Source organism: Cuculus canorus, chromosome 16 (genome assembly GCF_017976375.1).
Source record: "Cuculus canorus isolate bCucCan1 chromosome 16, bCucCan1.pri, whole genome shotgun sequence".
In the NCBI taxonomy this organism is placed as follows: domain Eukaryota; kingdom Metazoa; phylum Chordata; class Aves; order Cuculiformes; family Cuculidae; genus Cuculus; species Cuculus canorus.
In genome coordinates this window covers 17,494,289-17,509,685 of record NC_071416.1, presented here as the reverse complement: position 1 = coordinate 17,509,685, position 15,397 = coordinate 17,494,289, and the positions used below count along the sequence as shown (strand labels likewise).

Sequence of the window (15,397 nt, the reverse complement as noted above, 5' to 3'; positions counted from 1 at the left end):
TCCCAGAAGCACGGGGTGAGGTCCATGACACCCAGCTTCAGTCATTCCTAACGCAGTAGTCTCCACCTGAAAGAGTCCCTTTATAGTCAATGGTCAGAGATAGTCACATCTCCTCAGTAGGTATGCATATTCCTCAGAGGACTGTGCTGAGATGAGAGGAGACGCTTCCAGGAAGTGCCTAATTGTGCCCATTAACTCTAAAGGGAGTCCAGAGGAGCAGCTCACCTGGGGTGTCTGTATTCCAGGCATGGAAATCTGGGTAGATGAATCTCAGCCAATAAGAAAACTGGCCTGGCAGAAAGAGTTGGGTTTTTTTTCCCTTGAGTGCCCTTCTCTTCCTGGATTTCCTTTCAATATTCTGGCCCAACTCGACAAACAGTTGCACTTGCACATGACACGGAATAGCGTTGCACTGCTATATTTAACTACAGATTCTTTAGAGATGCTAAACATTAACCTGTGCCTAACACTTCACCAAACAAGAATACATTAGCATTAAGGAAAAGCAAATTAATTTACTTCTAAGGATCTCTTTTGTTAAATGCCCTGGAGAGGTATCAAAATAAGCATGCTGTAACACCGAAGCAATTTCTGTTGGCACCTTCCCAACACAGTGCACACAGCCACATAGCTCCACTGCCTGCGTTGTTTCAGCGTCCCAGGATTCATTTGACAGGCTTATTCTTCTTTGCAGGTCCAGGGAGACTGTTCAGATCTTTTTGTTCAGTGATGTGATCGGAGCTGTCATGAGAATAATCCTTCATAACGCTGTAGTAGACTGGAGCAGTATACGGCGTGGGGTTCTCGGCACTCTTCCCTTCACACTTGCATAGCTTCCTAAAGGCAGCCCTGAATTTCTGTGACATGAGGTTGTAGATGATGGGGTTGATGGCACTGTTCAGGTAGATGCACAGGCGGCAGAAGAGAAGGAACCAGATGTTCAGATATGGAGGGTCCATGAAGGAGTTCACCACCACCAGTGTGCGATAAGGCATCCACAGAAGAGCAAAGAGGGCCACCACAACAGCCAGCATTTTGGTCACCTTGCCAGTGGGGATATAGAAAAAGAGAAATAGTCAGATGACAGCTTTCCCACCTGGAGAAACGGTGCAGACAGCTAATTCAGTCTACATACAGCTTATACCTCTCTTTAAGACATAAAAATAGGTACACGAACCATGGGGGTATCCCTCTCTGAATCCATTTTGTTCATCAAACAATCCTGCATAAATAAACCCCTTAAATGACAGGTTTTCACCCACCATCAAAGAGTCTTTAAAGCTCTTTGAGGCAAGCATCCTGCAGCCTGGAAATGAGCTTTTTAATCATGGCAATTCTTGCACCACAAAGCAAATTTGCAAATTGCTCATAGCAGTAAATTAGTGGGGAAACTAACCTGTGCAGAAGTGGGGTCCTAACTTCTGGGGGTGACATGGGTGTATCTCAACTCCCTGCCTAGGATCTTCTCATTTCCTATGCCGTCTATGTTGTTCCCAGGGTAGACTCCTGGGACAGAGCAGCACTGAGAGCAGTGGAAACTGCCTGGAGTCCTACACACATTCCTACTCATGCTGATATAGGAGTTTCTTAGCTAATTGGTATGGGTTATTTCCATTTGCAGCATGCTAGGAAAGTACTATATTAACATACTAAGAACAAGAATAACCTGAGAATTCAGAAGCGAGCAGTAATTGCCCTCAGCTTGACTCAAGCTTGTTTTAAAAAATGGGCTTTTGTGCTGAAACTGCAACGATGCTAAAAATTTAGACAGCTATTTCTGGTAGGTGACAATCACCTTCCAGCAAAAACTTACAGAATACACATGTCCCCAAGGAGGAAAGTATGAGTAAACACTGATGCCACATGCATATTAACGCAGTCGTGTTTCAAATGTCAGAAAGGGAGTTGTGCAATGACTCCAGTTCTCAGTACAGAAATATGCACTTAGATCACATTCACAGTCTCTCAGCTTTTCTTGGAGTGTTTTTTATACTTAGTTACAAGAAGCTATGCCTTCCTGTAATGCTTTGAGTAGAAATCAGGGGTGGTTGGTAGTAGCAACAAAACTTTCCCTAGAAGAAAGGGACTATTGTCAAGCTGAGGCCAAAATAGAAGTGTTTTGCTGTCTGTGGTTTAATGAGAATGTGAGGACACTTCCCAGAATAAGATCTTGCGGTGATATTGATGCTGCTGAGGCTGTTGGTAAGACTGCAGCATGTTTGCTGCTGCAGTTTGTCATCTTTTGGGAAAGATATGAGGGACTGTACAAGATGTGTCAGTAAAAGGTAGCTTCAGAGCTTTTCAATGCCTTTTATGAGGGCTGGCTAGATGCAGAAGAGCAAGACCCATCTTACAAGCTTTTGGTTCCAGGCCATGCTATCTAGTGTGCAACTGCCTGGGTAATAATCTGGTTTATAGAAAAGCTCCTGAACAGATAGGCTGTCTTGGAGGTAAGGTTGGCGAGAGTCTTTCTGTCGACTTCAGCAGTCCTAGGCAGCAAAATGCTGCAAAATATGTCCTGGGAAAGTGACATACCATGCCTCTGCAGGGCCTCACTTAGACAGACACTCCTCACTCAGTGGCTGTCTCAGTTTCCAAGATGCAAAGTTACCCTTGGAAGGCTGGGGAGAATAAATCCCTGAACTTTTACACACTTAGCTCTGCCCTCTGGCAGGTGTCCCTTCCAAATGGGAGGTTTCTGTATGGCTGAAATGTCTCCTTTAAAGCTAACACATTAATACTGCTCGTGTGTTGTCTCCTGACATTGAAACATCTTCAGCGTTTCAATTGTTGTTACTTCTGCCATGTTTTATTGTTCAGGAACCCACAATGTTTGTGAAGATGGATCTGTGCTCTGCATCCAAGTGACAATGCTAGGGGAGTGAGTGACAACATCAGGGGAGAGTGTTCCAAGAAGACTGATAAGTAAGCTCATTCTGGTCCTTTCTGAGACTACAGGAAACGTAGGCTGGAAGAGAACTAGTGATTCATCTGCTTTTTAGCCATAACTGCTTCTGCTGTTTGGCAAGTTGTTATAGAAATGGCAGAAGTGCCAGTGAGCGCTTGCCCAGCTTGCATCCAAGCAAATCCCCCAACACCTCCCTCCAGACCACAGAAGACCACAAAGCACTTCCAGACGAAGAATGCTTCTTGCTACACGTCGTAAAACCCTGTGAAGAAAGCTCTCATTGTCCTGGAAGGGGAAACAGGTTGAACACAGCACCATGAGGATTTATTGCCTCCATCTCACTAAACACCTTCAGTGCTCTCCAAGGAAGCTGCACCCAGGTCACAAGCCTCAAAGCACCCCTCAGGGGATGTCCCAGCTCAGGGACAACAACTTTTCCAACAAATGTTTGTCAACAACTCTGTTGTACATAGTGTGTGTGCACACAGCTGTAAGGGGTCTATGGATAGAAGTAAGACAAGGGCTTGTAGACAGAAGGGTATGTTTTATTGGAACAACTGATATTTAGCTGAAAAATGCTTTCAGCATGTAAGGCAGTGTTTTTGCTGAATGGCCAAGGATATCTGCTGTACGCACCTGTGGCTACATCCTGGTTTCTTTCCCACGCCAAAGCTCAGGGGCAGCTCTTCTACCTCTGTGCGACAAGCCCGGCGTAACTCCTAAGGCAAACCCACTGTGAGCATCCTTCTTGCTCCATACGAGATGATTGGCCTCTTGCATCCCTGCTCAGCCCTTCCACCTCATCCTCTCTGGCAGCTCGGTGTCCAGCCTCTGCCCCTGTCCTGGGGGCCACAAACGCTTCTCCCCACCCAGTGACACCCCTCCTCGTCCAGGAAGAGTCATCCGAGCTGCAGCATCCTTTTTTCAGGAATCACGCTCCCTCTAGTGGTCCCTCTCCAGCAGGTGAAATACGTGCTTGGAAGTGGCTGGTGTTTGGATCCGAGGCCCTTTCTCCATAGGTGATAAATACAGCACAACTCACCCTTGGGCTGTCCTGCTCTGGTCTCTCATGTTTTAGGGGCGCTACTGAGGCAGTAGCAGCATCTTCACACTCTGAGCAGCAGGCAGTGCAGCACTGGGGCTGCATAGGAGCTCATCCACAGCAAAATACCTGCAGCCATCCAGGTTCTTCAGAGTCAAGGGAGAAAAATGGGTACCTTTGCAGTAGCCTCTTTTGAACATCTTCCAAGCAGCTCTGGACATGGGACCTGGAAAACCTGGTTCCTCTATAAAGAGAGGAAAGAGAAGGAGCGCCAGTGTGGGTGTCTGTACCCTGGTCAAAGGGACCACCTGAGCTACATGCACCCTGTGCTCCCATCCTGTTCTGCTCTCCTGGCCAACAGATCCTCTGGGAGCCAACTCACCTTCTCATACCACTGGCTTGTGATGGGAATCTGGCAGATACTTGCGCACCATCACCCCATCAAACTCAAAGGTGTTTGGAGGGCTGGAGTCCTGCTTCGCTGCATCACTGGAACACAACCTGCCGTCTGCCGGGTCCTGGGAAGCTCTTGCTGCACGAGTGAAGCCTGTCAGACAGCAAGACTATTGCTGATTTGGACCAAATTTTCAACCATGATTTCTAAAGGTGTCTTTGGTGGTGTAGTCTACATGGTAGTGGCATTTTAAAGAATCTGCACTTGTACATTGATCTTTCCCAGTGGTAGCAGATGCATCACTTTTACAGCCTCCTCATCACCCTGTCAGATTGGAGACCAACAGCATTTGTTATGAGCACAGTTTCCAATGCTGTGTCCTCACTTCTGACGCTTGGGACAAGACCTTTTTCAAAGGGCCTCCCCTGGAAATTCATGATGACATTTTCAAAAGCTGTCAGCACTTCTCAGGAGAGCGTGAGGGTAGATGGCAATACCTGTCAGGCTGCCCTTTCTTTCCACCCTGGCCACGGGTGATTAATGAGCAAGGAAACCTGCTTACGAGCTCCTCTGCCAGCATCAGCTATCACAAAATAGCGTTCGGTGGTCTGAGTTGAGATCCATCTGTGTTTCTTCTTTCCACAAGTTTCATCTGGTTTTCAGGGCAGCAATTCCATAGCGGTCAGAAAATCAGAGAGGAAACTTTTCTTCTGCTGTAGATGACACAGGACACCAGTGTCCAGGCTGCTTCATTTTAGGTCTCATACCTGCCCATTGCACAAGAGCTTTTTGTCATTGAGTTCCCTGGAGCTGAATGTTGCCTGGAGAAGAGCATTCAGGTTCCTTCTGTGCCTCTCTCCTGCCTTTGCTAAAGCCAGGTTGGTGGGGTGTTCCATGGATCCAAGTGCTGGGGCTGCTATGGGAGCCAAAGCCCCCCTCCAGGACTTTGCCCTGCCCCTTCACATGGGCACATGCACCTCTGTCTCCTTTGCCCACATGTCCCATCGTGGGGCCTCACTGGCCATGGGAATGCTCTCCTCTGGGATCATTTTTAAGTCCCTTCTATCCAGCATCTATATCTGCCAGTTCCGCTGGCATTAATGGATTCAGCTACCTTCTTTCGCACATTAACATCACTTTCTTAACAATCTGCCCATTCGCCAGCACTCAGCCTGAACATTCTCTCTGCTCTGACCCCACTGTCCCTCTGGGGTCCTGCACGCTGCAGCTTCTCCCCAAAACTATCATTCCTGTGGCCCCAGCTGCCCCAGCTTAGAGACAAATTGAAGGCAGAATACAGCGGTGAGCCTCCAGGGTCTCTGGAGGTCTCTTTCCTACCAGGATAGCTGGGTATTGGGGTTTCCCTAATAACTAGATGCAGAATCATGATTTATTGCAGCTTCTGCTCCTCAATCCATCGCACCACCAACAAAAGTCCCTGGCTGGATTTCAGTGCTGAGGTAGATGCTCTGACAGGACCTGGGTTTGTTATGCTCAAAGCACTCCTGTACGCACTGCCTGGAACTCTCATCAAAATAGTTGTAAGGTTTTACTTGGCTTTGGAGCACAGACAACTTATTTCTACACCAAATGTCCAGCAGATCAACTAGCAGTAAATAAAATGGTTAAAGTTAACTCACAGATCCTGGGTTTTCTCCCCTCTCATTCTTATGGACAGTCATATAATTTTTCCTCTGATTATGTACGAAGTGAAGCAATTGCTTTATGCTATATCCAACTTAAGAAAGGAAAAACCTGGACTGCCGCCACCTCTGGGGTGCAGCATTTCATCTTTTTGACAGCCACCAACCCCTGTCAGCTCTCTAACCCACACACCACCAGTGGCACAGCTCCATCACTCTCAAAACGGCTTGCTTTGAAGAGCTGATGATGTGAAATCAGAAGGAAGCATTCAACAAAATGCAGCTGGAAGCCCTGGGAAACGGATTTACAGTTTAAAAACTCAGTGCCATCTTTGTTCCGAATGATGCCAGCTCTGTGACCACAGGCCGTCCAGGGGAAGTCTTTGCATGCTAAGATAGGGAGGTAATGACAATCTTGAGAAAACTCTAACAGAAAAGGGAGCACAAGATGTTTCCAGGAGCTGGAGTGCTCATTCAGGACTAGTGTCCTTAGCCACTCGTCGTTATGACACTGGAGCACGCTGTGTGCAGCACAGCCACGCCAGTGCCTGCAGCAGGGGCTCTGGAAGGAGAGGTCCACAAACCTACACCTTCTGGTACTGCCTTGTAGTATCTAGAGACCTCTCTGCTCAACACCCTGCCTGAGGCTCCCACAGAGCCAGCAACCCTGGGAGAGCAGCAAAGTCAGGACTTCCTTTAAACCCTTCAGGGCTAGAGAAAAAGGCAGAAAAAGCTGAACTGGGAAGACTTAGAAGTTCATGAAGAAATACACACCCTCTGGGCTGTTTGCTTCCCCTTCACAACTGAATCGTCTGTCATGGGGAATGGAGATTCCCGTGCAAGTCAGGCAACAATATACTGAATGGGAAAAATGAGGACTTCAAGGCAGGCTGAAGCTTATTTCGGCCTGTGTGGAAATCAGGGTCCGCTCACTCAAAATCACAAGAGAACTGGTGGTTTCAGGGACTTAAGACAGACTCCCACATTCAGCCCTTTCATTTAAAATAGCCCATGCTTCTGCCTATAGGAAGTCTGAAACCAAAATGGAATAGTCTCCTGCAAACAGCCAGCAAGCAGGCAAGAGTGTCCCATGTCAGATGCTGACCTGTCCAAGGAGATGGGGCAAGGGGCAGTAATTGTCCGTGTGGACAGAGAAAGAGGAGGAATGAGGGCAGGAGGTGGGAGAAGGGGATGGGGAGCAACCAGGCAGATGAACAACAGAGGAGTCACCAAGATGCAAACACAACACTGTGACACCAAAGCACCTTCCCTGGCTGCTAGGGTTGAACTCAGGGAGCTGTGCCAGCTCTCCCTTCCCTTTGCTCCTCTAAATCCAAGATCACCTGCCCAGGACCCTGCCTGGGAGGCAAGTCCTGCAGGCATAATGTGACCCAACACCCCCCTGCTCGGGAAGGTAACCAGTAATTAATTAGCCAGCAAATACCCCTGTGCTTCTGCCTCTCCCAAGTTATTCTGAAGCCCGACCCTGCCCTGCCAAGCCCAGCCAAAGCAAGGGGAGCCCATCTGTGCTGCCAAACCCTTGTGGGGCTCCGGGGGAACCCTCCACGCAGCAAATGGACCCACCTAGCTCCCTCTACAAAGGGAAGCAAAATGTTGGGGCACCCTGTCCCCTGCCAGAATGCTCCTCAAAGCACTGAGCCCCTGACAGTGCTGCCTTCACCCCAGTGTGCCCCAGCCCCTCGGGGAGCCCCTACCTGCTTGCGGGAGCTCAGCGCCCTCTTGTTGCCCCAGTAGGAGAGCTTGAGGGAGCCACCTCGGTGCGTGGAGCCCAAGCAGGAGTGCTGCGGGGTGGCAGGCAGGGGATTCATGAAGAGGATACGGGCAATGAGGCCGTAGAGGACAGTTGCCAGCCCCAATGGGATGATGTAGAAGACAGCAAAATCCAAGAAGTAAATAGGCATGTAAAGGCTTCTGGAAACCCGGTAGCCACAGCTGACCTGTGCTCCATCCGAGAAGGTGACCTGGGTGGTGTCCACCAGGAAGAACCACATGAGGCAATAGAGGGAGGTGAAGAGCCACAGCGATGAGATGATACGCTTGGCGCGGGACACGGTGCACAGGAACTGCGCTTTGATGGCGTGGCAGATCGCAATGTAGCGCTCCACTGTGAAGGCAGTGATGGACCAGGCAGAGATGTTGATGCCCAGGTACTGCAAATAGGTGATGCAGAGGCAGCCGGCGTAGCCGTACACCCAAGAAGCCACCACTTCCGAGATGTTGGGCAGCCCGGCTGCCAGCAGCACGATGAGGTCAGCCACCGCCAGGCTCACCAGGTAGCAGTTGGTGGGGGTCACCATGTGCTTGGTACGCAGCACCACCAGCACCACCATCACATTGCCCGCGATGCCCACCCCGCAGATGAGCAGCACCAGCAGGATGGTGACCACCTGCAGCTCCAGGGGCTGCCGGGGCATCCTGCCCAGGGTCTGGTTGCTCAGCGCCGCTGCCGGGCTGACCGAGCCGTTCTCCATCGGCTCCTCCGTGCGGGGCGGTGCGGGAGCGGCTCCGCGGAGCCCCGCTGTCCCCGCGCCCCCCCCCCCCACCCCCCGCCTGCTCCGCCTCCTCCCTCCCCTTTTTTCTACGATTCACCCCAAGTCTTGCAGCCGCCCCGCTCTTCCCCCCCCCCCTCCGCATCCTCCGGGAGGGCTGGGGGCGGCCAGGATCCCCCTGTCCCCGGGACCACCCAGGACCCCCAGCTCCAGGGACTCTTCTGGACCCCTCCAGTCCCCACAACCGCACGGGACCACCTACGACCCCCAGCTCCCAGGACTCTTCTGGACCCTCCCCAGCTCCCAGGACCTTTTTGCACCCCCTCCGGTCCCTGGGACCCTCCAGCCCCAGCAACCACCCCGTGCCACCCAGGAGCCCCAGCTCCCGGGATCCTTCAGGACCTCTCCCAGCTGCCGGGACCCCCTACGATCAGGACCCCCTGCAGCCCCCCAGAGCATCCCCAGTTGCCCAAACTGCCCTTGCAGTCCTTAGCAGGGACCCTTGCATTTCATTCTAACTTTCCTTCGCCCCTCCCCCCCCCCCCCCCCCCCCACCGTTTTTTGGGTGTTTTTTTTTTTAAATAGATGTACTTGAAATGCCCCTAGAGATTATGAAGGCTGAATTCACCTTTTTGAGCTGGTAGCCACCTCTCCAGGAGCCAGGCGATGCCCCCTTTAGTCACTCCAACAGCCTGAATTCCCCTGCTTCGCTCTCGGCACCACCCTGCAGCCTCTCACCAGGAGTTTACATCCTGAGTGCTCACAGGTGTGGCCGCTCCAGCAGGTGTTACAGAAACACCCATCACCTTCCTCTGCATAAGGACCATTCTGACAGCATCCATCACACACTATTCTGCAGGGCTAGGGCAGTTGTCAGGAAAAAGGCCATAACAATCAACATCGCTGTCCTCCAGTAAGAACACTGTTGTGACACCGACACTTCAGTAGTTATTAGCTACAACAAAGGCAATAAATTATCTGCCTGAAGCAGCGTCTCGTGCCCGAGTGCCGGAGCTGATCTGTGTGTCCATCACAAGGCTGGGACTGAGGGTGCCTCTCTGTGCCCATGCACACACCGGGTGAGATTCCCTGTGTGTCATCAAAACAGTAGGGTTTTCTGTGGAGGCTGATTAACATTTCCCATTGTAGACTCCTTTAGTCACTGTAACTCTCTGGATGTGACTGAGGCGTGTACCTAAGGTGAGGCCAACCAGCTCTACGCTTGTATAAAATGTTTTCTTCCAGCTTGATTCAAATCCAAATATTTTGATGGCTAAGGACATCGATTCTTTTAACTAATATTTCGTGTTACCTTCTTTCAACATACTTCTGCATTTCCTTCTCCCCTGGCATCCTCTCAAGCTGTTGTCGTCTGTGAAAACCTACCATCACCCACCGCCAGAAACTTCGGGAAGGAGAGGTCTTCATTTTCCCAGGGGTTCCCGTGTCCCTGGGCGCTGGCTGTGGCGGGGCAGTCTCTGGGAAAGGGTGGCTGTGCAGCCCGTGTCTTGGTTGGCAGGACTGTGCCCGGGCAGTGCAGCAGCAGCTTCAGGATCTCCTCATGTCCTTTGTGTAGCCCATTCCTCTCACTCAGCCTCGCTGGGCAGCTCATTTATTCCTATGGACAGAAAAGACTGCTGAGGCTTCGTGTAATTAATAAACAAGGCTAGGAAAAGTGATCATCCTACCCAAATCTGTGACAAACACCTCTCCATTCTCTGGTGTTTCATAACCTACAAATATTAAACCCATAAAACTTCTGCTATTAGAGCTGGGGCATGGAGGCTGCTTCCACACAGTGCTGGTGAATGTGGAGAAGCTGAATCACAGAGGCCATAAGTGGGGTTTGGGGGGCTGGATTACAGGATTTTGGGCCCTAGAGAATGGCCAAATTATGAGTTGTGAACGACTGTGAGGAAGTGATTCCCACCTCTGCACCTCTGCAGCTCAGCGTGGAGCCAGCAGAAAGGTGCTCAGGGGCTCAGCAGAGCATCCTGAGGGCTGACAAGTGCTCTTAGAGACAGGCTATGAGTCAGTCTGTTAAAAGAAACAGTTATTGCTCACTCAGAAAGACAAAGGAAGAAGAACTTCTGTCAAAATTGCCTTCATCTGTTCCAGAGTCACAGCCTAGAAGAAAATTGCTTTCGGGCTTTATGTGTTAATGCCCCCAGAGATCAAACAAGCAAAGAGGTAGCTGTCAAGGACTTCAAAAGATGCAAAATCGACCTTGGTATGTGCTACACACCTGTAAAAATTAAATACCTGTGGTTTTCTGATGATTTTTGCAAGCAAAGAAGCATCCCTCCATCTTCTGGAAAGCCCCACAGAGGCTATCTCATAGGCCTGGGCTGCACCATATTTGTATCAGTGATGTGGAAGGAACCAGCACATGGTCCCTCTGGAAAATCTCGTGGATGAAAAGAAAGCTGAAGAAATGGAAAAAGATTAAGATGAAGGCAGTGATATAGATTTCTGTGGGTGAAAACCACTACAGGCTTGAAGACCATGAAGAATAACTTTAGGTTCTTAGATGCAGGTATGGGGCAGGCAGCATGTCCCACCGGGGCAGCAGAAGCAGGATGGATGGATGGGAAAACCCACCTGTTGATGCCAGGCTTCAGGAGCTCCTTTCATTTATTTCAGCACTAAGCTCAGGACAATGCTGTCATGGGGAAATGAAGTTTCCCCAGCCCTAAATGAGGACAGGGATCGTTTGTCTTATTTCCAGGCTCAGTGAACACAGGCAGCTCTACGAGTCATCTCAGGATCTCATACTCCTCTCTTCCCTGTCTGGTCAGCACAGAGTTTTCTCCTGCCCTTTGGGCACCTTTTTCTCTGGTTTGTACAATCTCTTCTAAAGATCTGTTGTTAAATCTATAATGCACCACGTCTTGGAAATGCTTTCAGAAAATCTTAATGATTTTTCTTCAGCTATAGTAAGTACAATTTGAGCTTTTAAAGAAAGCAAAGTGGTGGCAGTTTCACAAAATGGGGGGGAAAAACCCACAATCTCCCCTACCCTGCTTCCCTGCTGTGTTTAGAGCCTGAGTCCTCAAGGAAAAACCTGCTCACTGCACAGAGACTAATGAGTAGATGAAAATAGATACCAATCAGCTTGGTCAGAGCCAGCGTTCCTGAACTTCTCCAAGGTGGCAGATACACATCATGGCTCACACCTGGAACCTGAAGGAAGGAAGGAGGTAGCTTGCTCCTCTCAGAGCAGTGACCGCATTGCCTTCTCTAAGCTAGCATTATGCAGTTGATTCTAATCAAAATATTGCATAGATAGACTGATGCAACAATTGTTTGCCGATGCAGAAGACCACGAGGAGGTCAGCTTTGGGTCACAGGAGTAAATTTTTAATAACAAAGGATGAATTATTTTACTTTTCTTGGAGCTGTGTGATGGATATCGCCTCCCTGTGCCCCAGGCTCAGTCCTCCACATTTATCAGCTGCCTTATAGAGCCAGGAGCATCCCAAATCAAGTCATTGTTTCTGAATACAGCTTATTTGTAAACTGTTCCTATTAAAATTTTAATAGGTGTATCCTTCAGACTCTGCTCTAAGTAGCTCCTGAAAGGGCTGAGCTCTTAGATATTCAGCCTAAATAATAATAATTTAAAAAATCACTCCACAGTAATATGCATTGGACTGATTTCGTAAGTGCAATGAACCAAACTGTTGGGGATTTACACAGCTCTGCTGAGAATAGCAGCATGGGAAAGGATGCTTTGTGCAGCTCTGGAGGTGCTACTTTCCCTTCGCTCTTGAACCGCCAATGCCACAGGCGTTTGGCTTGAGCGAAGCCAAGAAAGCGCAGGACACAATGTGTCTTTACAAAGCCTGTGAAAATAAACATTGTCACCCGCATGCCAAGGGATTCCTTGCCCTGCCCCGCATCACCAGCAGTGCTGGCTCTGAGTTGGCTGAAGGCTTCTTTGGCCATCGGAGAAGGAACCCAAAGTGCCCTTTCCCCTCCCTCCCTGACCAAGCCCTGCACCCATGGCATCGCCTGCACACCCTGTGGGCCCTCCAGGGCTCAAGGCATCATCCACAGCATCAAGCTGGGGTTCACAACTCTTGCTGCCACCAATAAACTCTTCTGCTTGCACTGGTGTGCCGAGTCCATCAAGAATTTTGCCTGGGAGCAGGTGAAAGCTTGGCTTTCAGGGCAGCACAATGAGGGGGAATCTCCATGGCTCCGGGTCTTTCTCAGGTCTCTCACTCAGCACAAAAACTCGTAGTTGTAAGAGGAAACTTTGCAAAAACCAGCGAGGCTTAAAGTCATGTTGAATGTAAAAACAGGATCATGTTTTGATGTGCCTTTTGGGTCACATCCAACCTGAATCACCCACCCCAGTGCTCATCCTGTCGCAGATGCTCCCCACAAAGAAGTGTCTCTGATTTGTCCTCCCCGTGCCTTGATGCTGCCCAGATCATGTTTTACCCACTAATTCTGCCAATATGGTTAGTCCCAAAGTACAGCAGGTGAAATTACAGCTGATCATGCTGCTGGGCAGCCTCCTCCACCCAATTAGTGGTTTCAAAGTGTTCAGCTGACTGTAGGGTTCAATCATTTTCCAATTTTTCCTGTGGCCACTGCTCATCACAGTGTCCAGTAAGAGGAGAAAGCTCTCCCTGCTCCAAGATGAATTTATTTTAATGCCAGAGAATGATCCTTCCTCCAATCAGTCTCATCAGGGCACTGTGCTCACTCCACATGGAGCCCAGGACCTTGTGTGCAACATCAGCTGCTCCTGGAAGAGCAAAATCCGCACTGGTTTTAGGCATCTTTTTTTACTAAGGAGAGGGCTACATGGGACCAAAGTTGCCCCTACCCTGTACACCCACCTAACTGAGGTGGCGAACCTGTCATTGCCAATGCCCTGGGAGCGCAAAGCACAAAGTATTAGGCCCACGGAGCAATTTTTTTTCTCTCCTGGTAAAAGGAAATGTGAGTCAGCTCAGCCAAGCCAAGCCTTCGGCTGCAACCTACTCCTTCCTGTAATTTGCCGAGTTCCCGCTCCCTTGTCTGAACAACCACAACGTATTTCCAACTAATGAAAGAGGAAGCTTTCAGCATTTCAACTCGGCCATTTCAGTTTCTCACCCTACTTCAAAGGAAAACCTCTTGTCCAAGCCATGGATCACCCCCACTATTCATACCATTGTGGGTTTTTTTAAATCTTTTGTGAAATAAATTGATAGACTTGGCTTTTCTCCCTTCTCAGATACGAAAACGTCTCTTCACCTGTTGTTGGAGGAACTAATTGCAGAAGGTCAGACTGGAACAGAATAGAAGTAAGAAATGTGTGAAGACATGTTCTTTCCCACCTTATGTTTGCACGTTGGAAACATCTCTCCTCATGATTTAATTTCCCTGATTCCTCATCTGTGAAGAAAATCAGAACTGTTTTTGTCTCAGTCTTCGGGGATGGCTGCAAAGTGATGGAGGCAAACCTCTGAATGACTTGATTTCCTCAGCACCTCCTCAACGTGCCATGACATCTCGTGTCCCCTGTGAACCACTGGAGGTGCCAGCTGAAATCATGTGTCTCGGGGCTCCTCTGAGCATGTGAAGAATGAGCTGGTGCTCACATCTCCCGTCACCTTTACAAATCAGTGATGTGCACGGAGTCCTGGAAACTGGGGGGCTGAGGATGTTGCCTAGAGAATGGGCTTCTGTATCAGCATCCTGGCTTCTAGCAGTCTTCTGGGATAAACAGCCCTGCTTCTTTCTCATTTCCACTCCTTTTCTTGCAGGCCGAAGGTCTGTTACAACTAAATTGGAAATTTTCTGTTGCAAAACGTGAGGCATTGAGTTCAGAGTGAAACCCTGACACAATGTGCATTTCAAAGAGCCAGGACTGGGGAAACTCTCCCTATGAATTGCAAATCTCTCCTTCTCTCTACATCTCTCTCACATCTTCAGCTCATTTTGACACATTTTGGTTCCTCCTCAGAAAAAATACTGGTCTCTAAGAGAATTTGCTCAAAAGAACAAGAACTAGCTGTGGTGCCATCTACCGATTTGCATCACATCTCCAGGCAGTTGCTTCTAGATAAATACCTCGTGTCACTTTAGGAGTGATGGAATGCCTGGTCATCAGCTGCTAGTCCTGGTGGTCCTGGAGCACAGCTGCCAGCCCAGTTGAGGTGCCAGACACCATAGGAGTGTAGTGGTCCTGGTGGATTTATGAATTTGTGCTTTCAGCCCCAAGTCATGAAACAGTGATTTTTCACCAGTACCAGACACTGGTTCATGATAATGTGGTGCTGATAAGTCATTCATATTATTGCTTGAAATCAGCCCCTGGCAGCCTTTGTACTTAGACAGTGGTTTGTTTATCACCTCTTACCCCTAAAGATAATCTCATCTCTTCTCCCTACCTCTTGTTTTGGCACTAGCAGCTCACAGTCCAGCCAAGCCCCTGGAATGGGCTTGTCATTGTGCGAAAGGCAGGGAAAATCCTGTCCAAAAGAGGTTTTCCCCCTCACTGATTACCTTTGAGGAATTTCCTCATCTCTCCAATCCTTGTCAAAAAGGTAAATGCTTTGGGCTGGAGCTGCCCTTGCTGGGTGTCCATGCAGTGCTCAGCGTGGGGGACCTGCCTTTGGATGGGAATTCTTAGCACAAAGCACTCCCTTCTCCAAGTGCTAACACAGCCATTCCCTGGCTGTGCAGAGCACAGCTCGCTGAAGGCTCAGCCTTGCCCATCTCAGCATTAATCAGAGATGTAGACTCCAGAGACCATCGTTACTGAGTCACTGCTGGGAGCCTTTGCATATTTTGATGGAAGTTGCAGATGGGATTAATCATTTGGGACCATCTCGCCCTGGGCACCAGGGCTGCTGGCAGCACCCTGAGGGCATGCTGTACCAGCTGGACTTGTGCCAC

General features: G+C 49.4%; 1 protein-coding gene across 1 annotated transcript; it reads right to left on the bottom strand.

The window, feature by feature from the left end:
• Positions 1–648: 648 nt before the first annotated feature.
• Positions 649–8,479, bottom strand: LOC104065146 (thyrotropin-releasing hormone receptor). The gene is made up of 2 exons (XM_009567579.2): positions 7,703–8,479; positions 649–1,043 (listed from the first exon to the last, which is right to left on the bottom strand). The coding sequence occupies exons 1-2, from the start codon at positions 8,477–8,479 to the stop codon at positions 666–668; spliced, it is 1,155 nt and encodes a 384-aa protein (XP_009565874.2). The 3' UTR covers positions 649–665.
• Between the last annotated feature and the right edge of the window lie 6,918 nt (positions 8,480–15,397).

Excerpts from the sequence above, each read along its gene's own strand:
- LOC104065146 (XM_009567579.2), bottom strand. The coding sequence starts at position 8,479 with ATGGAGAACGGCTCGGTCAGCCCGGCAGCGGCGCTGAGCAACCAGACC. Across the intron at positions 1,044-7,702 it reads CGCTGAGCTCCCGCAAGCAG|GTGACCAAAATGCTGGCTGT; the intron begins GTAGGGGCTCCC and ends CCCACTGGCAAG.